The 27,314-nt window shown below is 33.0% G+C and overlaps 2 protein-coding genes and 1 long non-coding RNA gene across 3 annotated transcripts; all 3 read left to right on the top strand.

Moving 5' to 3' along the window:
• Positions 1-365: 365 nt before the first annotated feature.
• LOC115976774 (probable prolyl 4-hydroxylase 7) lies at positions 366-5,584 on the top strand. Its single transcript, XM_031098265.1, has 8 exons — positions 366-771; positions 872-958; positions 1,045-1,102; positions 1,283-1,387; positions 2,850-2,907; positions 3,004-3,179; positions 3,365-3,425; positions 5,013-5,584. Exons 1-8 carry the CDS (start codon positions 665-667, stop codon positions 5,318-5,320), a joined length of 960 nt encoding a protein of 319 aa, XP_030954125.1. The 5' UTR covers positions 366-664; the 3' UTR covers positions 5,321-5,584.
• Positions 5,585-8,592: 3,008 nt separating this feature from the next.
• Positions 8,593-11,013, top strand: LOC115978325 (transcription factor MYB35). The gene is made up of 3 exons (XM_031100346.1): positions 8,593-8,792; positions 8,901-9,030; positions 9,999-11,013. The coding sequence occupies exons 1-3, from the start codon at positions 8,660-8,662 to the stop codon at positions 10,843-10,845; spliced, it is 1,110 nt and encodes a 369-aa protein (XP_030956206.1). The 5' UTR covers positions 8,593-8,659; the 3' UTR covers positions 10,846-11,013.
• A 12,406-nt stretch (positions 11,014-23,419) lies between these two features.
• On the top strand, positions 23,420-27,086 carry LOC115975051. The gene is made up of 5 exons (XR_004088055.1): positions 23,420-23,461; positions 25,673-25,797; positions 26,273-26,353; positions 26,513-26,587; positions 26,698-27,086. It is a non-coding gene; the product is annotated as an uncharacterized LOC115975051 (long non-coding RNA).
• Positions 27,087-27,314: the final 228 nt, after the last annotated feature.

Genomic DNA, 27,314 nt, shown 5'->3' with positions numbered 1-27,314 from the left:
AAAAAAAGAAGAAGATAGCTGTGAGAAAGAATGTTGTGAAAGGTTGTTATCTAAAATAACTTATCCTTTTATTAGTAAGATATGAGATGGAGTGTGAATAGGGTTTCCAAAATTTTGACTATTGACTATATATAATGAATAATATTAAGATTATAACTTTTGTCACAATATATGCCACAACATGCTCCCATGGTAATTCATGAGTAGTGAAGTTATGGACCTATGTGAATTATGGACCCATCATTTTTACTCTACCACACACAACTTACCATGTAAATAAATTACTCCAAAACATTGAAACCTCTGACTAGAAACATGTGAAGACTGATGACATTATAATATTATATTTGACTCTGTTTTTATTTGAGGGAACATTGTATTTGACTTGGTTACTTTAATTATTGTCCTAAAAACCAAAACCATTGGCGTTTACCATAAGAACCTTCCAGAATCCAGAACTGAAGAACACGGCAGTTACAATTCATACCACATTGCAAATTCCTCAAACACCACATAACGTCACAATCCAATGTGCGCCCAATTAGAATTGTCTTAAATCAGCAACACTGCTTTTGTTTTTGATTTCACCCCTAGAAAATAAAATTGTATAAAACCTCAAAACCAAAGCAAACTTTTGTCTTTCTCAGATTGTTAAATCTCTCTCATGGATTCTCGAAAATATCTCGCACTTTCTCTCTGTTTCCTATTCCTTTTTCCTGATCTGTCCCATTCGAATATTCAATTGCCCGGATGGCTTGGGGACAACAAAATGTGCGGTTCTCTCTCTTTCTCTCTGTTTGTTGTGTATGTGTTTGTCAAAATGCCACTGAGAATTGTTTGAATTTGATGCGGCTTTTTTTTTTCTTTACAGGCAGGGATCGGTGCTGAAACTCAAGAAAGGTGTTTCCTCTGCTACTTTTGATCCCTCTCGTGTCACTCAGCTCTCATGGCATCCCAGGTCTCTCTCTCTCTGCTATTTTAATAAATTTTAGTTCTTTTTGGTGGGCTGTATTGACTTTTCTTGGGTGCATTTTAAATCTGAAGGGCTTTCCTTTATAAGGGATTTCTGAGTGATGAAGAGTGTGACCACCTAATCAATGTGGTAAGACAAATTCTTAAAATTCTTCATTCAAGTTGGTATTTTTTTTGTTTTGTTTTTATTTTTATTTTTTTTTGGTTTCCAAACATAGAAATAAATGAGCTTAATTAGGAATTTCATTTTATTAAAATGTAGTTCTTGTCCTAATACGATGTGGGTTTGTGTTAATTTTGGTGGAAGTAGGCAAGGGATAAGCTGGAGAAGTCGATGGTGGCAGATAATGAGTCGGGTAAGAGTATTATGAGTGAAGTTCGAACGAGTTCTGGCATGTTTCTGCGGAAATATCAGGTATATTTATGGTTTCTTTTTTTTTTGAGATTATGTTTTTAAATTCTGTGTTCAGTATGACAGAAACTTATTGCCATAGCTTTTTAGTGTTGAGAATTAAAAGAGTCATATGCATTGGCAACATGTTGTAGTAAATCTTACTGTGTGAAATCTTGTATCTATGGTGATCTTGAATAGAGATCCGATCTAATTGTACCTATAAAAAAAGGAAAAAGAAAAAAAGAATAGTGACCCGATTGTGAGAGAATCGTATGCAGAATTTGGGCTTTTAGAAAGTGATATTACCAGATGTTTTATTTTTAATTTGGAGGTGGGAAGGTATGGTCTATTTTAGTTTGTAGTAAGTTGGCATGATTTTTGAATTCGTTTCAGAGGTGATTAGATACATTATTTGCTTAACTAGTCAATTTAATGATTGAGTGAAAGATAAACAAAGGTTTACAGTCCATAGGTAATTGGTATCCTAGAAAGACGCATGTAAGGTATTGAAATCTTAATGAAAATGGTGGGTTGAACTGCTTCCTTTTGTCTGTGTAGAATCAATATTTTATGGCTTTAAGTCAAGCACTTCAGCATTGATTGGTATAATTTTGAATCTGTGTTACCTTTGCCAAGTAGTTAACTGATAACCAGCCATAATATGGGGATATATAGGATGGATTTTTGGTTTTAATATTTCTTTTCTGCCTTTTGCTTTGTCATAGGGAATTTTCTGTCTGAAATTCATTAGTTATAAGGACCTACTTCAATCCATAAAAGCCTGCAGCAGCATGCTGTTGCTACTTGGACAGGGGCACGGGGCACCCCAAGACCAAACTTCACTCTCATTAGAAACATGCTGGGATCGCTGTATTATCATTTGAATCTTTCTATGTATCAACTAACTTGTTAATAATTCTACAAACATGAGTTCTGCAACTTTGCTATAATATCTTGAGCCTTGCATGCTTCTTGTAGGACACTCCCTTTAGAGAATTCTCACAATTTCAGGTTTATCAATGGGTCACTTCTATTTTGTCTCACCCATAAATTTCTTCTAACAAGTCATCACCTTGTCTTTGTAGAGCATAACTCTCTGACTTTTTCAGTGACTCCAAGTTGTGGAAATAAAATAGCCTTGGTTCACCTTGGTTCAGGAAACAAGGTTCATCCATGGCATTCTATAGACAACTCTTTTAAATAATTTAATAGGTGGGAACCAAGCCCAATGCATAATATAATGCAGATATCTCTGTTGTATCTAATTCAATCTAAGTTTAGTGTTTGTCATTTTTAGCAAAAAAATTGCTTTCTGCCTTGGATGAAGTGGCATGAAGCTCTGTTAGTTATGTTGGATGTGATATGCACGTAAACAAGTTTTGTTTATTTAGTTAATCTGTGTTCATAACCATTCTGCTAAGTATGCATTTTCCAATTATTTTAACTTGGAATGCTTACTCGGTGTCTTTGTTTCACCTTGAAGGATGAAGTAGTCGCTGATATTGAGGCCAGGGTTGCTGCATGGACGTTCCTTCCAATAGGTAACATCATTACATTCTCCTTGTTGATTTATAATTTATACTTATATTGCAATAAAAAATTTTATATCATCTTTCTTAACTGGATCACGTAACCAGAAAATGGGGAGGCCATGCAAGTACTGCACTACCTGCATGGGGAGAAATATGAACCACATTTTGATTATTTTCATGACAAGGAGAATCAAAAATTGGGTGGCCACCGAGTTGCCACTGTATTGATGTATTTGTCTAATGTTGAGAAGGGTGGGGAGACAGTCTTTCCCAATGCAGAGGTAAAGAATTTCTTTTGACTTTGATTATCTGATGGTCTTCCTTTTCTGTTTTCTATATGTTATAAATTCCATGGAGAGCTTTTATCTAATTACACAAACACAGCTGCGTGTCTCTGCGTGTAACTTTTCCTTTGTTCCCCTCTTTCCACTTAAGTAAGTCAGCATTTGTTTATCTTCTCCTACAGTCAAAGGTGTCTCAACCAAAAGACGATGATGTGTCTGATTGTGCTAAAAATGGCTATGCAGGTATTAAGTTTTTGATCTATAGCAAACCTGAATTTCTCTTTTATTGTTTCACCTAAGTATATGCCTTTTTATTGGTAAAAAGAATTCAGAGTGGTATCTCCTTAAATTTCTGTGGTAGAATCTCAGTAAAATACTGAACTAGACATGAGTACCTTAAATACATTTAGTGAATGAAAATACGTGGTCTTCCCTTAAATTAATGCTATGTTTGGATGTTGGGGGGAGGAGGAGGAGTAGAGTACAAGGAGGGAGAGTAATTTAATTACCTTATTTGGATGTTTTTTAAGGAAGGAGGGGGAGGGATTTGGAGGGGTTTGAACTACTTCTAACCCCTCATTTTTAGTTCCCCCAAATTGGAGAGATTTGGAGGGAGAGTGGAGCATAAAAATATGCTTGACCAAATGAATTATCAAATTTACCTTTACTATATTAACAAAATTACAAATGAAAAGACTAATTATTCCCTTTCCCCTTACTTAATTTTAAAAACATCCAAACAAGGTGGAGGATAATCATTCCCCTTTACTCTCCTCTCCACTACTCTCCTTCCCTCTACTCCCCTCTACTCTCCTCTCTCTCAAAACTTCCAAACATAGCATAAGTGTTGGTTGTTTGCTAATTGCTTTTGTAAACAGATCACTGGTCATCTCTGAATTTTTTTTGGGCAATAAAATAGTTGAAGATTGAATCAACTCATACATGTTATCAGATGCCAATGCCTTTTTATTGGTAAATGAATTCAACTAATACATGCCTTTTTATTGGTAAGCGAATTCAGAGTGGTTTATCCTTAAATTTCTGTGGTAATATCTCAATGAAATACCGAACTAGAAATGAGTACCTTAAATACATTTAGTGCGTGAAAATATGTGGTCTTTCCTTTTTTTATTTTTTTCTTCTTGAGTTAGGGCATGGGAAATTAGGTGTAGGTTGTGTGCTAATTGCTTTTGTAAACAGATCACTAGTCATCTCTGAATTGTTTTTTGGCAATAAAAGTGTTGAAGATTTAATCAACTCATATGTGTCGTCAGATCCCTGTGCCTTTTTATTGGTAAATGAATTCAACTCATATATGCCTTTTTATTGGTAAAAAAATTCAGAGTGGTATCTCCTTAAATTTCCGTAGTAGAATCTCAGTGAAATACTTAACTAGATATGAGTTACTTAAGTACATTTAGTACATGAAAATATGTGGTCTTCCCTTTTTTTTCTTCTTGAGTTAGGGCATGGGAGACTAGGTCTAGGTTGTGTGCTAATTGCTTTTGTAAACAGATCACTGGTCATATCTGAATTGTTGGTTGGCAATAAAATTTTGAAGATGTAATCAACTTATATATGATCATCAGATCCCAGTGCAAACTTATTCTTATCATGCGCAAAACCCACCAATTTTTTTTTTCCTTGGTGTTGCAAGTTGCACCATATGATGGTACCTATATAGGAGTGAATGTAATCACCAGTTCTGCTGATCCATTTATATGTTCAAACCTTTTTCTATAGTGTTTTTGGTCATCCAGTTGTATAGAATCTAGGTTTTCTCCCTATAATCATCATGCAATCTGAAATTTTCTCTTTGTAACCATGCAGTGAAACCCAAAAAGGGTGATGCCTTGCTGTTCTTCAGTCTTAATCCCGATGCAACTACAGATACACGCAGCTTGCATGGAAGTTGCCCTGTTATTGAGGGAGAGAAGTGGTCTGCAACCAAGTGGATTCACGTAAGGTCCTTCGAGAAACCAAACAAGCAAGAAGGCATGGGAGGCAAAGGGGATTGTGTGGATGAGAATGAGAACTGCCCTGTATGGGCTAAGGCTGGTGAGTGTAAAAAGAACCCTCTTTACATGGTTGGTGATGATGGAAAATGTAGGAAGAGTTGCAAGGTTTGCTCATCCTAGGAAGAACATTTCTAGTTTTTCCTTTGTTCTATACAGGGCGAGGGAGATTTAATCCTCTAAATGTTGTATATAACATTGAGCTGTGGCTTAGTAGGATCTGTACCAGAGTTGGTTGGACTAACCTGCCTCTCTTCCTCGAATGAATTTTTTTTTTCCATCTTGGTTTTTACTTTTTAATGTACTCTTAAAAAAAAGAAAAAGATGAAACTATAAATAAGTGCACCCAGAAAAAGGAACTTTCATATATTCTACTTGTACTTGATTACAAAATTTTGACCATGAAAATATTTTAACCTTGGGTGCATAATTCTATGGAGAAGGGGAGGGTGTTGTTTAACGATTTTTGCGTAAAATTATCAAGCGCTGTTGTATCTAATGAGCTCTGTTGTCCTACAAGAATGAATAGAGGGTGAGGATGTAATTAAAATTCAATGGTATGTGTGCAACTTATTAAATCATGGGTTTTTCATGAAGCAATCATGCTTTTCTAACCACTGATTTTCAATCATGCATTTCTAGTCGCTCACAATTAATTGAATAAATTGTTTAATAGAATCTGAAATTGACCCAATTTTGTTTGAAAAATACATTAGGGAGGATTTGGATTTGGTGCAATACCATTGGGTGCAATTATCCAATGCTTTTCTCATAAAAGATTTTTATCATTCTCACTTTAACTTTTTTTCACTTATTTTATTCAACCGTTGAGATTGAAAGTTGTTTCTTTTAACTCTCAATTTCAACTATTGAAGGCAATTACATATGGTGCAATACTTAGATATTGCACCTGATCTCAATTCCACTAGGATTTCAATACCTAGTAGATAATTTTTGTACCTATCACCTGGTGTCTAAGTTCACTCTTTTTAAGAGTTTGATAGTAGAACTAAATACTGATTTTATTTTATTTTTAACAATTGCATTGGGTGGAATATTTAAATATTGCACTTGATCTCAATCTCACTAAAAGTTCAATGCCTAGTAGATTATCTTTGTATCTACTGCCTGGTGTCTAAGCTCACTCTTTTTAGGAGTTTGATGGTATAACTAAATACTAATTGTATTTTATTTTTAACAATTGTATGAACAAATATCACTTGTGTACATAAGAAAAATCTATTTCACTATATAAGATATAATAGCCTAGGCTAGTTTCATATAAGTATAATAGCCGCCTTAAAGGTTTTAAGCAAAATATGTCATTGATTGATAATTTTATTAAAGAGCTTTTCTCCTTCCCTTAAAGTTGAAAAAAGGTTTAAAGTTAAACTACATATAGGAATGCCTGAACACATACTTATTTTTTAATATAATATAATATTTAGTACTCATCCATTTTGAAAAAGAGAAAGAGCTTAATAATAAAAAATAAAATAAATACTAATCATCAATTAAATTCATTGAATTCAAGTGTCAAACATATAACACTTTCAGTTTTTTTGTTTTCACCTCTAAAAACTCTTTATTGATTGGGTTATGAAATGTGTGTAACAATTATAATTTTTTTTTTATCATTATAATTTGTCAAACATTTTAAATGCTAAAGAGCTTTTATTATAAAAGAGTTTTAACTATAAAAAAAACTCTCTATAATAAACGCTCAACCGCTAAAGCTATAGAGCTTAAAACTTTCTACAATAAAAAATAAACAAACCAACTAACTATCTGACTTAAGTTTTGCCGCGTACATGTCACATCATTCAAACCATTGACCATTCTTTGGTCTTTACAACTTTTATCTTATTCTTTTGACTTTTCTTAATTGAAAATGTATAATAATAAATTGGGTTAAATTTCGTGGCACCTCTTTGCATTGTATTGTATTGTGTTTTGATGCAATGGATAGAAGCCATGTAATAATAAATTATATATGAGACTATGTGAGGAAAACTATTTGTTTATATGAATAGTGCATGAGTGTTAGAATTGTGTTTTTTTTTTTTTTTTTTTATTAGTATTTTTTTAATAATACTAAGTATTTTAACACACACACAAGGTGAGGGGATAAAGTTTTTTAAAGAAACTTACAGTTAAACAGTTAAATTTACCATATTCTAATAGTTTAAATTTTTGACACAATTAATAATTTAATATGGTATTAGAACAAGAGATCTTGAATTTGATCCATTATCCTAATAGCTTAAGCTTGAAATTAATCAATAATTTAACAATGCATGTTAACTACAATGTACCTCTTACACACACTCGTAACAATTATCCTTTTAGAAAAAAGAAGTTATACACTATTGACAAGCTAGACCCAATTGATGGTATTGATTGCTCTACATTTATAAAAAAAATATTTTATGCCCTCACAGCAAATAATTTTTAAACTATTGACCATTCTTTTGTATTTACAACATTTATCCTATTATTTTTTATACATTTTTAATTAAAAATACGTACTATATTATGAGAGGCTAATTTCGGTTATTAATTTTTTTTTTGAGAGAGTTTCAACCTATGGTGTCTGCTTCTGATAATAGTTCTTTATAATTAGGCCAAGACAACAATCAGTTTTTGGTGTAGATAGAGATTAAATCCTAGATCTCTTATTCAATCATTAAAGATTTTACCAATTGAATTAACTGAAACCCAATATTTCAATTATTAATTATAAATACAAGTTAGGCTCAATTTGAAATTCAAGTAATAACTTAGTGGTAATATCAACTTTTGTAGTATTTTATGTCTACCATTTGAACCCCCTTTCCCATCCCCTACTATATATCTGCCTAGAAAAACAAAGTAAGCTCCAATTTTGATGATATTGATTCTGCATGTGTACTAAAAGTGTCCTATGTGTAACATTTTTTCATAAAATTTATAATATCCATATTAATAATTTCCTTTCAAAATAAAAAGAAGAACGTTGTATGTAATAGTTACATAATATATTACCTTCCACTGAGTGGTATAGAAATTGCATCATTCACTAGCCTAATTGCCTAAAGAAGCCATTTTGTTTTCATGTCAAACATCACCAATTGAAAGCAATTAATATTTAATTGCTTGAAACTTAACAAAATAATTCACCCAATTTGAACCTGAATAGAGTGCTCTTGCAGCCAAGCCAGAAAGAGCTAGAGAAAGAGAGAGAAGCTTGCATTATTTTGTGATGTCATTTCAAACCGTTTTTTTTGAAGAAGATGAAAATAATCATGCAAATGTGGTTAATTGGAGCCAAATTGCATGCTTTTCTTGCCTCCTCATTTGATAAACGTTTCCTTTCCTTTTATTTATTTATAATCTACCTTGCAAAGGTTTGAAATTACATCACCATTACATAGTTACCTTCATCTCTCTCTCTCTCTCTCTATCAAAACCATTAACCCTTCAATGGGAAGACCACCTTGTTGTGATAAATCAAACGTCAAGAGGGGCCTTTGGACTGCCGAGGAGGATGCAAAAATACTTGCATACGTATCCAACCATGGGGTTGGAAATTGGACCTTGGTTCCCAAGAAAGCAGGTTTTATTTGGCACTCTTCGTTTGGTTTTTCTTTTAATATTTCATCGTTTGTAAGACTAATCTACATTGTGTGAAGCTGAATATATGTATGCATGAGCTTATGTACAGGACTCAATAGATGTGGGAAGAGCTGCAGGCTTAGGTGGACCAATTACCTTAGATCTGACCTCAAGCATGACGGCTTCACACCCGAAGAAGAAGAGCTCATTATAAACCTTCACAAAGCTATAGGAAGTAGGTGGGTCTTCAAGTATATATGTGACTCATATTTTTACTTGTTCTTAGTGAACTCTCCGAGCTAATTTGTAAACTTTGACCAAAAAAAAAAAGAAAAAACTTGAATGGTTGATTTTCACATCTCTTTTCACTAGGAAATTCATGGTTTTGAGAAACCCATCTCTCTAAAGAGGTTTATTTTGTCAAATGTTGAATATCTTGAATATAACAAGTTTTCTTTGGCAGGTTTCAGGGTAGGGTTACTAGAATTTTCTCTTAGAAGATTTTTTTTTTTTTTTTTTTTAGGGAGAGTTTATCTTCATTGGTTTATTTGACTTTAAAAAATAGCTAAACAAAGAGTTTTGTAATTCAATTAGCACTTTCTCATATTTCCGTTTAAATTCTCTATATCCTACTATCAAAATAAAATAATAAATAAATAGATAAAATTTTGTTAAACAAATTAAAACCATAGTACTTTAAGAAGTTGTACATAATAATTTAATAAGTCAAATAAGTTGGAATAAACTGAAAATAAGTTATAAAAAACAGGAACTGAAAGACTTAGGTCTTATACTATATGCAAACACAGGTAGATCTTGAGATATTAGTACTTCTTACTCCCTATTCCTTCTTTTCTTTTCATTTCTTTTTTATTCCTTTTCTTTTTAACCGGCAAATGTAATGCTTTATATATAAGGTTTAAGTTATAATACGTTGAACTATCCCCCATGAAATAAGGAAAAAAATTTAGTTTTTATATATTTTATTGGTGAGGTAACCACAACCCTAATGTGCACCCTCAAACCCTGAAACTACTAGTGCATGCACATAAGAGGTGAAACCTAGCTATTATGCATCACCTAAGTCTTAGAAGATCATAACAACTGTCAAACAGCCTGTATTCTGTAACCAGTGCAAGTCTAATGACTCTCTCTCTCTCTCTCTCTCTCTCATACAACCCTTATAGTTATTAGTTATGTGGTGCAGGTGGTCTCTAATTGCAAAACGACTACCTGGAAGAACAGACAATGATGTCAAAAACTACTGGAACACCAAGCTGAGGAAAAAGCTTTCCAAAATGGGAATTGATCCAGTCACTCATAAGCCATATTCTCAGATCCTTTCTGATTATGGAAACATTAGTGGCATCCTAAACATAGGAAACCAGATTGGACCTCTCAATATCAATAAAAACTTAAACTATGCACCAACACCCAAACCAGAACCATCTTCAGTCCTCACATCATTCCCAATTACCAACATGCCTATGGAATTCCAAAATAGGCCCTATAATGAAAACATAGTTCCCTCATTGGATTTCATGTCTCATCAGTTTCAACAAGTCAATATTAACCAGGAGACCATCCAACCACATTTCTTTAATGAAGCTACCTCTTCTTGTTCATCATCATCTTCTTCCAATGTCACCCAATTAAGCCCACTGCCGCAATCATATTCTTGCCAACCGTCTCAAGTGCAAAATGCATCCTTCAATTGGAGCGAGTTTCTCATCACTGACCCTCTCCCATTCCCAGGCTTTCAGCAACAGCAAGATCGCCATTTCCCGGGTTTCTCATCATCAACTAACCCGTCAACTTTCGCGCAAACATCCCCATTAAACTTTGCTAGTGGCAATGAATATGGCTTAAATCAAGTTGGACAAGAGGAGGGTATTGGGAATTTTGACGTTGGATCAACCATTGGGGGCCATACAAACAATAATATGTTGGAAGTTTCATCATCTGTGAGTTCATTCGTGAATTCTATCTTGGATAAGGATAGTGAGATGCAGGCAGAATTTCCAGATATTTTAGATGAATCTTTTGATTACTAAGTACCTGCTCTTATGATTTTCTATTAAAATTTAAGTATCTATTAATCACCTCCTGGACCCCATAAAAGTGAGAGTTTTATATAATAAGTATGACGTTTTAATTCTCTCAAAAAAAAAGTATAAGGTTTTAATTATCTGAAAGTATCAAAACATAGACAATCTGTGAGATATGAGTATTATTAGCATTGACTATTAAATTTCTTCCTATCCTAATAATGTGTTATAGCCGAAGAGTCAAGCTTCATGAAAATTATTTTGACTGTTGAAAAAATAGATTACTAGTTGAACAAAATTTTAAATTCTCTACAAGTTGGACTGCGCAATTTTGTTTTTTAAGCAATCAACAGCAATCACAAATATATTTCTGAGCCATCCAAGAAGATTTACATACGTCAAATTTTTGCTAAAGCCTACAAATTTGTTTTCATTAGATATATAGATCATGGGAGTGTATATGGTGTCATGTCATCATTTAAAATTTGGTGACACTAAATACACCTTTAGATTTGTAATACTTATAATGTGAACTATGAAATATATCAAATATCAATTTCAAATTGAGATGATGCTTTTGCATACTGAGTTTATTAACTGATACTTTTTAAGTGCAATAGAACCTCTTTTTGTTAGCTATAATGGGATATTTGATGGCTAGAAAATAGGCCTACAGGGATTGAACAACAGGATTTTTATAACCATCAGTTTTAACGTACAATATTAATCGACCATGACCATTGTTGTTAGCGCCTAATAATAGCCCTAACAACATTCAAAGCGACAAGTTATTCTAATTTATATCCATCTGTCAACCATTTACCATTTGAAGGCTGGACAAATTAACCAAATATGTCTCAAATTCAGCCAATTTCTATGTTAAACCAATCACACGTACAGACAAGAAAAACATAGAAAATTCAAACAAGAAACCGTTAATAAGTTAGTTAGAAGGGAAAAGAGTATTTACAAAAAATATAATCAAGAAACTGAGAGCGACATAAAAGAAAAAGAAAAAGGGGACACCAGCAGACACAAGGATTGATTTTAACATCAATCCATGATTACATTGCAGAGATCAGATGTCTCATTCCGGAGGCAAGGCTCGTCCGGTCTCATTTGGGACGATCGGCTTAAGATGCTCCAGCGAAAGCCTGGTGTCCTGTACAACACCGAGAAAGGAGAACAGAAACACACCCAAGACCTTAAGAGAAAAGAGATTGATTCATCATCAGCAGCTTCTCGTTCTAGACGTGAAAACAAGACTCAAGGATGTTCTTTTTCTGCTCTCTTTGGAAGATGCAGTGGGTCTCGTACATCCTATTAGAATGTCTCGGTTATATTCCTAACAATCTTCATGTGTATAAATTCCATATATACTTTTTCCCTCACAGATTTTATTTTTATGGGATTTGTGATGCGTGAATGTCTGTCATTACCTGTTTGTTGTATTATGGGATTTTTTTATTTGCGAGAGGTGTTAATTTATTTCATACATGCTGACCAAAAACTCATAAATGTGTTTTTGTTTAACAATGTTCTATTGATATTTTCCTTCTCAAGTTATTTTGTTAAAAATTATTAGAAATTTTCTCAAATTACTATTTGCATTTGGTGTTATTGAGTTTCAAATGTTGTGAAAGGAAATAATTTTTCCTTGGATGTGGAAGAAATTGAATTTTCTTTGGTATGAAATGAAAGTTTCTTATTAAAAAAGTAACAGGATATACAATGTCCATGGAGGAATTTAATTGGTGTCTTATAAATAGGCATTATTGTAGAGTTTAATGGCTATTTCCTAAAAGTTCTCCCACATGGAGAGGGGATAAGACTTTGAAGATTATTGAGTGAGCTTCTTTGAAGAGTAGTTTGAGTGTGCATGTGTTTATTTTTTGTGTGAGGGACTTATTAGGTCTATTGGAGTTTTGGAATTATGAGTCTACGTGCATGAGGCTTGTGAGTTGATTTGTATTAGTGAGAGGTTTTGTTGGTATTTGTAAGGTTTTTGAACATTGTTTGTGAGAGTTTGTGAGTTTGGTTTATGGGGTATGATTAAGTGTAGTTATAATTCATATCATTGACAATGATTTTTTCCAACATTGCCCATGGACGTAGATTTGAAGTTGGCTAAGCAACGCTAAATATTGTTGTTTTGTATGGAATTTTTAATTTCATGTTTGTGTTAATGTGCTTCCATAAACTCCAAATCACAACAACTGGTATCAAAACTCAAGGTTGATATTGGTATGAACACAATATTTGTCACATGTACAAAAATGATTTAAGATTCATGTGCAAATTTGGCTTTCATCATGGAAACAACAATTGTCTTCTTCAAGGAAAGTTTGCTTGGTTTAAGGTGAAGTTATCATGATAGAGAAGGGAGATTGCTTAATGGAATTTGAGTTAATGTGAATATTTGTTAGAAATTGTCTCAGATTCATATTTAGATTTGGTTTTGTTTTTGGGTTTCCTTTGTGTGGAAGGAAATAAATTTTCCTTAGTATGAAAAAAATGACTTTTCCTTGCTATAGAAAATTTTTTCATGATTAAAGAGGTAATTGAGTATTCTTTGTCTATAAAGGAATAGAATTGTAGTCTTAGAAATAGCACTGTTGCAAGAAGGTTTAGTGAGTTTTGTTGAAGGATCTTCTCACAAGGAAGAGGATAACACTCTTAGAAGAAGATGGTAGGTTTCTTCAAAGAGTAGTTTGAGGTTTTTTTTTGGCCAAACCATGTTAAATATTGTTGTTTTATGAGAATGTTTTATTTTTTGCTTACGTAAATGTGCTTTCGTTAGCTCGAATCATAACAAGCTTCCCAAGAATGACTATATACTTTTGAAAGAAATTATGCATCTATTGCTCTATTTATTTTGATGGAAAATCTTGTGTAAAAATAGTTTTCTGTATTTTCTAGTATTTAATAGCATAAAAAATAAAAAGTAAATGGAAAACTATCTTTGGTCAACATAAAAAGTATGATTTATTTTTAGAGATTGTTTTCCACTATTTTTTTTTTTGAAAACTATTCTATCTTACAGTAAGCTAAATAAGGGAAGTTTGAAAATTGTTTTTCAACTCATTTAAGGTTATTACCAAATATAGGAAAATGATATAGGGCACGTATGGTACATTGTAATGATTATTACATGGGAATAGGAATAAGTATTACAAGGATACATTAAGTTGGAATGTAATAAGTATTACTATTTATTAGTTTGGTGACCATTTAAGAATAGAATTTTGAATATGCATCTACAATTTAGTAGAGTATAAAAATAAGGTGTACTTAAATCATTTTAAAGTCAAATTTCCTAAAATACACTTATTTTAAGGTGTTCAAAATAGAGCTAATAATTAAAAATAAGGAAAATTTATTTTCTTTCCTTTTGAAGATATGGCAACTAATGACTTTTTAGGAAATTTTAAAAAAAAATTATTACATAAGGTGAAGGAATAGATATTTAGTACTTTTGATAAGGAATAGTTATTCTTCATTTTGAAGAATAACTATTGTAGGGACACAATTTTTAACGACCCAAGGATGACATTGGGCTCGTATATGAAGGGTCCGAACAATATGATTTGTAGAGAGTGGGTTTGGAAAGGCTGGACCTTGGTCGTTGGGCAACGGTTTAGTCAGGATTTTCATGGAAGCCCATTCGAAGGTGGATTTGGCCTGTAGGGCTAAGCCTTACACGGATGGGGTTTGAAAGGTTTATCTCCTCGGACTTAGTTCGAGGAGCGTCTCCTCTCCGCCCTTCTTCTTTTTTTATGAGTCTCCCCCTTTTCTCAGCTCTCTCTCCCTTTTATACTAGTATTTCCTTCTCATTCTTCATCTACGTGTCCGTTTCTCCTTGTTCGGGGTGGTTACTTGTCTTATCAATCCTTACGTCAGAGTGGTTGGGAAAAGCTGGACAGCATGGTATGAGTATGGGTTTGTCACGCGATGGGCTCCACATTAAGGCGTTGGCAGCCTTCTCCCTTGTGCTGCTCTTGTACTGAATTTGTCATTTTCTTCAGGCTTTTTTGTGAGATGTTGGGCGTAAAGTCGTCCTCGGCCACATCCTTAGACCTTCAAGGAGCTTTCATTACGCGTTCTTAGTAGTAGGGCTCCTCAGCCTGGGCTTTGGGCTTTTAATACAAAGTGGGCTGGGACCTCAGATTTCGGGCTCCCACAATAGCCCTTCAAAATCCTGCTGCCTGACTTTTTAGTTGGGGAGGAGAGTTTTGGTGACGTTAGGCCCACATTATGGCTCACTCAAATCCAGTACTCCATTATTATTTGTATTTTTTCATTTACATGGGAGGCGTGTCAAGATAAGGGCCACTCCTTTATTTTTCACTCACGCGGGGTCCTTTGACATTTCGGTACTTGAGGCGCGCTTTCACGAGGATCTTCAGATCCTATGGCTGAGGATGAGGTTGGAAATTGAGCCGAGTCTGCTTTGTCCGTAGCATTCCTTGGAAATTTGCATGAATTAAATGCCACCGGTTTGCTTCTGTGTATAAATAGGGTAGGGGGTCACTCCACCTGCATATGAACTCTCCTGTTCCCTTCAGAATCATACTTCTTCTTTCATATTCACGATCTCCATTTCTAGTGCCACTCTGCCTCAAAGCAAGATGTTTGAGGCGTGGATGGGGATGAAAGGTCTCCGCACGCTTCAGAGGCACCGAATCCTCAAGGTGATATGGTACGGACAAGGATGGCACAGATTCAAGCCAGTCCCTCGTTTTGACAGGGGGAAGATGGTATTCCTCCCTCTTTTAGTCAAAATCTGAAGCAGGTTCTGGTCATGCTAGATTTTTGGTATGTCAGAAGAAGGAATTTTCGTCATCAGCGCTGTCTGCCTTGTCGTAGGCAAATTTTTGCGGGGGCTCCTCAACTTCCGGCTCCCTGCACCTTTTCTTCAACGGTGCAGGCCTCAAGTTGGGTTCCCTGCACCTTTTCTTCAGCGGCGCTAGCCCGAAGCCAGGTGCTCTCAGCACCTTTTCTTCAACGGTGCAGACCCCACGTTGGGTTCTTTGGCTGCCTGAGTTATGGGCATGTAAAAGTATTGTGGAATGGTTTTCTTACACAACTCCTCGGAACAGTAGCCAACCTCTCCTCTGTGCTTCTTCTTCGACTTTATCTTCATTCTCTTGTATTTTTTCTTTTTACTTACGTAGTTAGCTTTAGTATAAGCTTATTTCAGCTTTTCATTGTACACTGTACTATTTCTTTGTCTTAATAAAAGATGAGTTTATTTCTTTCTAAATATTTTTCCTCTCGGTAGCAATTACTTTGTGAATGAATATTAAATATACATTTGCCTTTAATGATACTTGGAGTAGAAAAATGCCTTAAAACAAATTCCTACTGGTTTAAACTTACTGACATTATCAAGTATAACAATGGTAATCCTCAATAAATTAAACTCTTGGAACTAACCGGGATAATGGCTGAGCGCTGTGCGATGCATGCTAGACAAATGTCCGAGAATGATAAACTTCTAAATAATTCATCCGAGAGGGTAGCCGAGCAGTGAGGGACCTCAATCGTGTTTTTGGTAGCATATTGCTCTATGTTGCATCAATCCCTTTGGTACTGAGGATCCGAGGGTAGACTGGAGAATCCATTCAGTATAGGGATTAACCCAACTGTTAATGGGTAGTTCTCCTCGGATAGATTCTAAGGTTCATGTAACGTAATTTTTCTTTTAAGTACTGGGTTTCCCCATAGGCTTGAGTCCGAAGACCATGCAAGGCCTTGGTTCTGTCCAAAACTTGTAAGATTTCTTTTATGTACTTGGTTTCCCCATAGGCTTGAGTCCAAGGACCATGCAAGGCCTTGGTTTTGTCCAAAACTTGTAAGATTTCTTTTATGTACTTGGTTTCCCCATAGGCTTGAGTCCGAGGACCATGCAAGGCCTTGGTTCTGTCCAAAACTTGTAATTTTTTTTTTTGTACTTGGTTTCCCATAGGCTTGAGTCCGAGGACCATGCAAGGCCTTGGTTCTGTCCAAAACTTGTAATTTTCTTTTTGTACTTGGTTTCCCCATAGGCTTGAGTCCGAGGACCATGCAAGGCCTTGGTTCTGTCCAAAACTTGTAATTTTTCTTTTTGTACTTGGTTTCCCCATAGGCTTGAGTCCGAGGACCATGCAAGGCCTTGGTTCTGTCCAAAACTTGTAAGATTTCTTTTTACTTGGTTCCCCATAGGCTTGAGTCCGAGGACCATGCAAGGCCTTGGTTCTGTCCAAAACTTGTAAGATTTCTTTTATGTACTTGGTTTCCCCATAGGCTTGAGTCCGAGGACCATGCAAGGCCTTGGTTCTATCCAAAACTTGTAAGATTCTTTTATGTACTTGGTTTCCCCATAGGCTTGAGTCCGAGGACCATGCAAGGCCTTGGTTCTGTCCAAAACTTGTAATTTTTCTTTTTTGTATTTGGTTTCCCCATAGGCTTGAGTCCGAGGACCATGCAAGGCCTTGGTTCTGTCCAAAACTTGTAAGATTTCTTTTATGTACTTGGTTTCCCCATAGGCTTGAGTCCGAGGACCATGCAAGGCCTTAGTTCTGTCTAAAACTTGTAATTTTTCTTTTTTGTACTTGGTTTCCCCATAGGCTTGAGTCCGAGGACCATGCAAGGCCTTGGTTTTGTCCAAAACTTGTAAGATTTCTTTTATGTACTTTTTTATTTTTCGACCGTAAGCCCCTATACCAGGGCAGAGAGAGTTGGCTTGAGGCCAGAAGCCCCTAGAGATGCCCGCGCCCTTGGCACTGCAAGGCATAGCCCCTAGCAGAAGTTTATGTCGGAGCAACAACTGTATGTCGCCGGAGATGGAGGAAACCCCACGAACTTCTGCTTGCCATAGAGTTGACTCTACCGCAACCTGCACCAACGTGCAAGCTTCCCACAGACGGCGCCAATTGTAGGGACACAATTTTTAACGACCCAAGGATGACATTGGGCTCGTATATGAAGGGCCCGAACAATATGATTTGTAGAGAGTGGGTTTGGAAAGGCTGGACCTTGGTCGTTGGGCAACGGTTTAGTCAGGATTTTCATGGAAGCCCATTCGAAGGTGGATTTGGCCTGTAAGGCTAGGCCTTACACGGATGGGGTTTGAAAGGTTTATCTCCTCGGACTTAGTCCAAGGAGCGTCTCCTCTCCGTCCTTCTTCTTTTTTTATGGGTCTCCCCCTTTTCTCAGCTCTCTCTCCCTTTTAGACTAGTATTTCCTTCCCATTCTTCATCTACGTGTCCGTTTCTCCTTATTCGGGGTGGTTACTTGTCTTATCAATCCTTACGTCAGAGTGGTTGGGAAAAGCTGGACAGCATGGTATGAGTATGGGTTTGTCAGGCGATGGGCTCCACATTAAGGCGTTGGCAGCCTTCTCCTTTGTGCTGCTCTTGTACTGAATTTGTCCTTTTCTTCAGGCTTTTTTGTGAGATGTTGGGCGTAAAGTCGTCCTCGGCCACATCCTTGGACCTTCAAGGAGCTTTCATTGCGCGTTCTTAGCAATAGGGCTCCTCGGCCTGGGTTTTGGGCTTTTAATACAAAGTGGGCTGGGACCTCAGATTTCGGGCCCCACAACTATTTATAAGGAATAACTATTTATTGTAATAAAAACATAACCAAACAACTGAATAGTTATGCTATAGGAATATCTATTACATTACAGTGTCTATTATAGTCTACCAAATGTGTCCATAATTTTATAGAAAATATTTTTTTGGAAAATGACTCATTTTCTAAAAAATATTATCGTTGAAACAAACAGAGCGTATGTCTCCATCGATATGATGAAAACTAGGGGAAAGGACCTATTTTAGTATTTATTTAGTAAAAGATATGGAATTATTAGTCATTATTGTTTTGAAAAACCAAGCTTTTGTTTCAATCTAACATGTTTAGATTTATTAAAATATTTGTAGATTTCAGTTAGCTTAACTAGTAAAGTTTCTAATAGTTGAATAAGAAATCTGAGGTTCAATCCCCGTCTACACTAAAAACTGATTGGTGTTTTGGTCTGATAATAAAGAGTGATGATTAGAAGTGAACGTCATAGGTTGAAACTCTCTAAAAAAAAAGATTTATTAAAATACTTATATCTCCTCCCTACCAGTGGTTGATCTCTTTGTTCATATTACACTAGTCAATAAATTTTTGTTGGATTAATATTTTGAAAATTACACAATTAGATCATAAGTTCTTATTTTTCTAAAGTTTCATACTAATTGAATCTTATTTACTATTCAATCTATAAACTCATTTTTTATTTATAATTTTAAGATACAAAATAAAATAATTTTCAAATATTTTATATACGAGGTAGCTATTGATCTCTTAACAAAATAAGTTTACTACCCATATGTGATTAAAAAACAAAATTATTGGATTTAATGAGTCAATCACACTAGTTGTAAAACAAACCACACGTATATAGTTCAATGTAAATTTTGTAAATATCAGTTAAATTTAAAGATAAATAATAAAGAAATAAAGAATATGAAATAAAGATTCGGTAACAAAGTAGAAAACAAAAGAAAATCAATCAATATATATATAAAAGCAGAGATCTCATGTGAGAGTGTATAAGATCTTGCCACGTAGCACTCTAATGTTGCATTTAGCATTTTTTACCTCTTTTCATTAAATTTTTTTTACTATTACCCAATAGATCGTAGTAACTTATTTTTACTATTACATAAATTTAGTATTTTTTTACTTCTTTTTATTAAGTACTCCCTTCGTCTCACTTTTTTTGTACAGTTTGAAAAGTCAAACTTTTTAAGAGAATATTATTTATTGTCTTGTCTACCTTTTAAAAATGTATAAGTTTCCAAAACTACCCTTCAAAAAATTTATCAAAAAATTGAATTAGTAAATTAATAGGGGTATAAAAGGAACATTAGTAAATTAAAGACTTTTATTTTTAGCATCAGGACAATATTTTGAGATATCTCAAAATGGAATAGAGGACAAAAAAAGTGGGACGGATGGAGTATTTTTTATTGTTACCCAATAGATCATAGTAACTTCCTTTTTACTATTATATCAAATATGAGCTGTTCTTCACAATTAGACTAATTAGACCAAAAGTTAGTCACTACAAAATGGACTACCTTTTAAAAGTAGACCAAACCTTATGAAAACTCAAGCCCAATTATTACCTTGCATATTATGACCAAAGTTTGACCCTTCCCACGAGTAAATCAAAGCAAAAACTCTTACCCTCTTACAATCTCTCCTTTCTCCCCCACATATAGATGATACTTCTAGAAAATATCATTCTCATGAAATCATGTCTCCATTTTTCCCCAATTTCAATTCAATATGTTTTTGTCTATTAATAATGTTCTATGCAATTTATGCAGATAAATTCTTTGTCATTGACCAACGCAACAAAAATATATATAAATCTTGAGATCCTTGAGGTTGTTGAAATAATTGACAAGTCCATATTTCTAAAATTTATAATAACAAAAAGTCTAATAAATAACATATACTATCTCACAAAATGCTATTAACTTAATATTTTCTTAAAAAATTCAATAATAGGAATGGTAAAAAACATGATCCTATACAAAAAAATACCAAAAATACATGCAAAACAATTTTCACAGGAGGATTTATCTTTAAATAATTTGAAGATAATAGTAAAGATAAAATGTATTGAATGAGGTCCTATGAGATAGATTTGTTAATCATTTCAAATTATAATCATCATTTATGTAAAAAAATAATAATACATCATATTATTTACATTAAAAAAATAATACATATTAATTTCAAAGTTCATTGCAAGATGTGAACTGCTAGGGTATTGCAACAATAAGTAACATTGATACAACAATGGGTTGGTATTATATTTTGTGCGTACTTTGTGAAAGGAATGTCAAACCACAAGTAGGATCATTTTGATGTGCAAAATGTGAAATAAAAACAAATCTTTCTATCCCAAAGTTAGAGGCACTCACATTAACTACGTACTCTCCAAATATTTATAATATATTTATCTCACTATAACTACAATATATATATATATACACACACACACAATTGCAAACTACTTCAAATATTTATAATATATTAATTCTTTTTGCTGCACTATTCCAAAATTAACAAAAATAAAAAATAAAAAATAAAAACATTTACAAAAAGCTATCACATCATTCAAATCAATATATATATATATATATATATATATATTTATTTATATATAAGCAGAGACCTCATGCGAGAGTGCATGAAGTCTTGCCAAGTGGAGTTCTAATTTTTCATCTAGCTTTTTTTTTTTTAATTATTATTATTATTATTATTTACCTCTTACATTAAGTTTTTTTTACTGTTATCCAAAAGTCCACATCAACATATTTTACTGTTATCTCATTAATGTCTCATTAATTGATTAAACTTTTTTTTTGAGAATCAATTAATTGATTAAACTTACACCACACATTTTTCTATTCTTCATGTCTTTTAACATACCCACTGTTTTAGTATTTAAAAAAAAAATAATAATTAAGGACTAATAGTAATAACTAACCAGATAAGGCCCTGAAAAGAGATAGCAAAACACAAAAATATTATGGATTGTTAAATAAAATGCATTGTTTCACTATATATTACCAAAATAAAAGACCTGAGACTGACAAAATATTTGAAAGGAAGAGAAAGAGGAATCTAAAAGGTCACTACCTCTATTATACCGGCCACCCACTACCATCAAGACGATGAAACCCCTATGGTTATAATTTTTTTCTTTTTTCTTTTTAAAATTAGGGGCTTAAATATGATTTAGGTTTGGGTAATTTGGTTGGATGATTTTTACTTTGGGTATATAAGGAGAGAAAATATTTGGTGCGCTATGTAAAGTCATATTCAACCATAATTTAATTTTAAATCATCTATAAGATACATGCATATACACTTGCCCACATCATGTCTTAATGTTACACTATCGATGAGTAGAAGACGGAGACAGAGTTGGGCAAACTTTCATTTTATGGTATGAAATACGTGAACACAACACAAATCAATTGATTTTCATGGTCTCGTTACTTTTTTGCATTTGTCTTTGGTTTCATGATTAAAAAAAAAGAAATTAATCTTACCTTGAGAAGGCTACAAATATCCAGTGAAACTACTAAATTAATTTTTAATATCTCAAAATGTATATGTTTATTTACTCTAATTTAGTTTACTTTTTTTTTTTTTTATAATATATGTACAACATTATCCAAAATCATCTTCCATAAAATATCTAAATGCATATATTAATTATCTATAGTTGTGTATTAATTATGTGCCAGTTTGGATAGAGATTATTGTGCGTCTACGTTTTCTATTTCACGTTTCCTTCCTTTTTTTTTTTTTTTTAGCGCATAAACAGTAAAATCACATGGATTTACTGTGCAAGAGACAATTATCACTGTTCACATACTGTAGCAGCACTGTTCACGCAATGTAGCAGCACTGTTCATGCATTAAAAAATATTAAAAATGGGTCCCAAGGTACTATTCACACATTTAAAAATTATTTTACTATAGTCTTTTCAGTTTTCAGTTTTAAATTTTCAGTTTCAGCAAAAATGAATTTATATGATTATTTTTTATAAACTTTATAAAAATAGATAATTATTAATTGGAATAATAATAATAAATTTAGAATATGGCATTCTTACTCATGTTTAGTTGCTAATCCTTTAAACTTCCTAACTCCTTTCATATATATATATGTGTGTGTGTGTGTGTGTGTGTGTGTGTAATAGAATAAATATATTTATTTTGTTATAGCATAATGAAATTTTAATACTTCCTTCCTTCCAATTTGTTTGTCCTATTTGAAAAGTCAAATTTTTTAAGGAAATATCATTTATTGTCTTGTATTTCCAAAACTATCCTTAAATAAGTGTCCCAATTAGATTGGTTTTTTAAAATATTTGTTAGTTTTCTTTTCAAATAATATTGAAAATAAAGTAGGGGTATAATAGGAACTTTAGTACATTAATTACTTTTATTTTTAGAAACTGGACATATTTTGGGACATTCCAAAATAGAATAGAGGACAAACAAACTGGGATGAAGGAAGTATCATTTTTTCTTAGAATCATATGAGAAACAATTTTATTATTTATTATTTATTATTTTTTTATGTGAGAAACAATTGAAACATTGTATTATGCAACAATTGATGCAATGCCCAACAAAAAGGGGGAAAATGAGAAACACACAATCACAAATGTTACAAAAAAAAAGTATATATGCATTTTTTTTAGCAAGCATGAATCATGCTTATCTATATTAACCATTATATCATGTAATTTTCAATTAGTGAACACATATATATAGTGTGATCAAATCACTACACTACTCTTAGTGTCTTTCTATTTTGTCTATAAAATAACCAAAGATCATAATTTTAACAAGGAAATTTATTGAAATTTTTTTTACACATCAATAGTTGAGGGATTTGAATTATAAATGTCTCTATTAGAAATTGAGTGCCAACCAGTTAAGCTACAATATTCTTTATGAAAATTATTGAAATATTGGAGAAAACTAATAACAAGTTGTACCGCACACCGTGCGGGAATTCAGCTGGTCTCATTTAAATGATGAGTATTAATGTGTAAGTCCTCTTAACTTCTTTTAGAAATATGTTGTATTAGAAACCATATCATGTGTTAATTAATGTTGTAATATTTTATTTTAATTTCAATGACTTTTTGCATTTATGTTTTTTTTTTTAATATACAAAATAGAAATTCTACTCTATTTTAAAACAAAATATTACAATTTTTTTTTTGAGAACACTAAGTATTTTAACACACACACACATGGGAAGAGGGGAGAAGGTTTTTTAAAGAAACTTATAGTGGTATATATCCAAAAGGGTTTTGATGTAACACCCCAAATAAAAAAAAAAAAAAAAAAAAGGAAAAAAAAGGGTTTTGGCAATAGAATTTTAGGTGAGGGTAATTCTGTAAATCTGTTCCTAACAAGACCTCCACCACACGTTATCTCACCCTCCCCTTCTCAGCCCCTGTCTCTCTCTTTCTGCTGGTTCGCCAAACTACCTCCCTCTCTCTCATCTCTCATTACTCACAAATACCTGTTGCCCATTGCTCCCATTGTGCTTTCATTTTTCATTTTGTGGTGGAAGCTTTTGGATTAAGGATTTTGGTAAGAAACTTATTCACAATTCTACTTATTACTCCTCCTAAGATTTAGTCTTCCATTGTACAAGTCTAAGTAAGAGGGCATTTAGTTCGTTTGTTTTTGGTTGTGCTAAGTTACATTGGTAATTCTTAATCTATCTATATGACAATCCTTTGAGTGGCATATAATCAAATTTGAACTTATAAGAACTTAGATTATGTGAATGTCTCATTAGATGTATTCAATACTCATTGTGCCTTGAGCTTGCATTGTGTTTGCATACCATGTGTTTGATAAAATGCGCCAATGAACATATTGTTGTTCTTTGAAAATTGGGGCACGAACCCTTCACTAAAATTGTCTCCTTTCATAAGGAAAGCTTTACTCCAAAATCTAGATCATTCTTAGTCATGTTAAGGTTTTAAGGTTTTAAATTCCATTTTGAATGTCTTGTCTTTGTATAGACACCTTTGTTATACAAGCTTGTTATGAACTAGTTTGCACATCTTTTGGAATTCTGGATAGTTGCTTTTGTCTCGCTTGGGTTTTGTTGTTTAGTATCAAATGAAATACATATGCCTTGCTACCTCTATATTAAAGAGATGTGTTTTATGTTATGCTATAAATCTACATTGTTTACAGCTAGCAATTAAAATTGTTTTGAGATTTTATTTTGGTCAAATGGATTTCTTGTGTGCTTGTTTGGTTCCTGTTAGGGAAGGGGTACTTGTCTTAGGATGGTAAAGTTAGGCTTTAGTACCCTTGGTTTGATTTTAGGGGATCCTTTTCGATCTTGGAGACAAGTGTGATGGTAAACTTTGTGATAGACCTTGTTATTGATAGGCTTGATCCTAATATTTATAGCTTCTAATATTCTTGGTGATGGGCCTAGTGATTGGGTTGCTTGATTTGGTGGTGCCTAGTTAAGGTAAAATTGGTTGGCCTTTCGAGGTAAGTGGCTTCTTAATGGGATTTTTGAAAAAGAATCATTATTGCACTCAATTATTTTATGGTTAAACCCATTTTGGAACATTATTCATGATTTTCCTAAAATGTACTATGTGTATTATTGTTAGCTATCATTTATAGAAAACGCATGAAGAATTGAAAGTGCATCATATTTGTCAATGCATTTCTTAGCATGGAAAAGACAGGCATCTTTGATTTAATTCTTGGGAATGGATTATATGGATTTATTGCATTATTTGCAAATTCTAAAGATGTTTTATCTTGACTTGTGATATTTGAAAAATTGATAGGAAAATCTTATTGACAATGAATGATTTCAAAATTTACTATGAGTTAACTTATTCATGACGATTTTGTACAACAAAGATGTTTGTTCGTCATAGCGTTTATTTATCTTATTTAACTGACTTTCTTGAATATATGAACTTCTTATTGTAATTTTTTGAGAGAGTTATTGTATACTTATCATGTCTCTTTTTACTATTATGATTTCTTTTATTGAAATTAAAATGTTCTATTATTGATTTTGTATGTAAGTTTGAATATATATTTGAAATTTTTTATAGAAAACCTTGATCTTAGTGCATTTTTGATGGATCAGGGGATCGACGTTTATCATAAAGAAAATTAAGTGGAAATTAATGAAATATTCTTTAGTAGAAAACATTTATTGTTGTGCTTACTAATTGAGAATTTTATTTAAAAATGTTAGTGAGAAATATGGAGAAGACGTCCTTAGCCGTTTGCACTTTATCCTAAAGCGTAGCAAGCTCAAAAATGACGATTGGGATACAAAGTGTTTTTGTGAGATTTGTCGATCGATTCTCTCCTTAATTGGTAAAATTCACCTCTTTATCATAGTGTGTAATTATCATAATTTCGTTTTTTTAAGTGAGAAATATGCTTAAGTAAATCATTACTAACTATTGTTTCATAAACATATTCTATCAAATGCTAAGGATTTACCTAAACATTGTTGAAAATTATGAATTATGATGGCTGTAATTCTTTTCAATTGCTAGTATAGATATAAAACTGTTAAAAATACTAACCTTGTTTTTCCCAAATAGCCCCCTAGAATTGGGAAAAATGTAAAATTAGGATGAGCAAAGAAATATAAGGTTTTTAGAAAACAAATAAGACTAAACTTGTTATTATTTGTTTGAGTAATCTCCACCTTACTAGTTGTTTGAAATTATTTGATGGATAGTAGAAGAAAAAGTAGACTCTATTAATATCCATAATTTTTTTTTTTTCAATATTAATTCTTTGGATACTGATTAAAATATTTGCATGGTATATGATACTACAGATCTGTTCTTATATGATACCTGAAGCTTCTCAGAGTCAAGGCCTATCAAGCGTTCTAACCAATTTTAAAGAAAAAATTCAGGTTCGTTCATCTCATTTGACTACTGAAAGTCTAAAACTCAAATGTGGGTCTTGATTTGAGCCAAAATCAATAATGTGATGTTTTACCATTTGAACTTAGTTGAGTGTTTCTCAAAAAATAAACTTAGTTGAGTGTTAATTTTCTTCTTTTCTATTGCAGGGCTTGGAATCACATTTTCTAAAAAATCAATTTAGATTTCGAAACTTGAGGTTGATGAGCCAAGATCCAGTGATGGTTAATAGCAAAACATTATTCTCTTTTTTTCAAAGATAACTATGATTAATTATGAACTTGTTGCTTATATACACTAATATATAATTAACAATATTTTGTAAATATTTCAGTTATATAGCGTTCACAGGAGACTTTATAGAGGAATATGCCTATAGTCCTGAAGTTGATGTAAGAAAATTGGTTGGAGCAATCATTGATAAATTGGAAAATCCACAGGAATTTCGTGTATGCTTCCATCTATTTCAAGACTTTTTCTTTGTTGATGTAGATGTCTAGCATTTATCCTACTTATAATTTGTTAGCTTGGCAGTATCTACTTAAATATGTTCCTAGTAGCTACTAGCTAAAGGAACAGCTAGCAAATCCTAAAGATATCAAGTGTGGATCAAGTATAGCAGGTTTCTTATTTCAATTGGCAAGTCATTTAGGTCAATTAGTGGTAAGTTTGTTTTTATGGTTTAGAAACATTTTTTGTGTAGTGTCTTGTGCGTCCTAAATAGATGCCAATTTATTCTTCTATTCATAAAATGAAAATTAGTTGGACGCTTTAACATTGAGTTGTAATGTTTTACTTTTGCTATAAATAAACTTGGGATAGAAAGTGAGAGACTTCTAAATCTAAGCCAAACAAACATATTATGGCATACTATACCAGCGCTTTTGAAAGCGCTAGCATAGGCAGTGCCTATTCCAACGTTCTCGAAAGCGTTGGTAATAGGTCTTCAAT

Source organism: Quercus lobata, chromosome 2 (assembly GCF_001633185.2).
Source record: "Quercus lobata isolate SW786 chromosome 2, ValleyOak3.0 Primary Assembly, whole genome shotgun sequence".
Taxonomy (NCBI): domain Eukaryota; kingdom Viridiplantae; phylum Streptophyta; class Magnoliopsida; order Fagales; family Fagaceae; genus Quercus; species Quercus lobata.
Note: the sequence above shows the minus strand (reverse complement) of the source record. Positions and strands in the feature narration are given on the sequence as shown.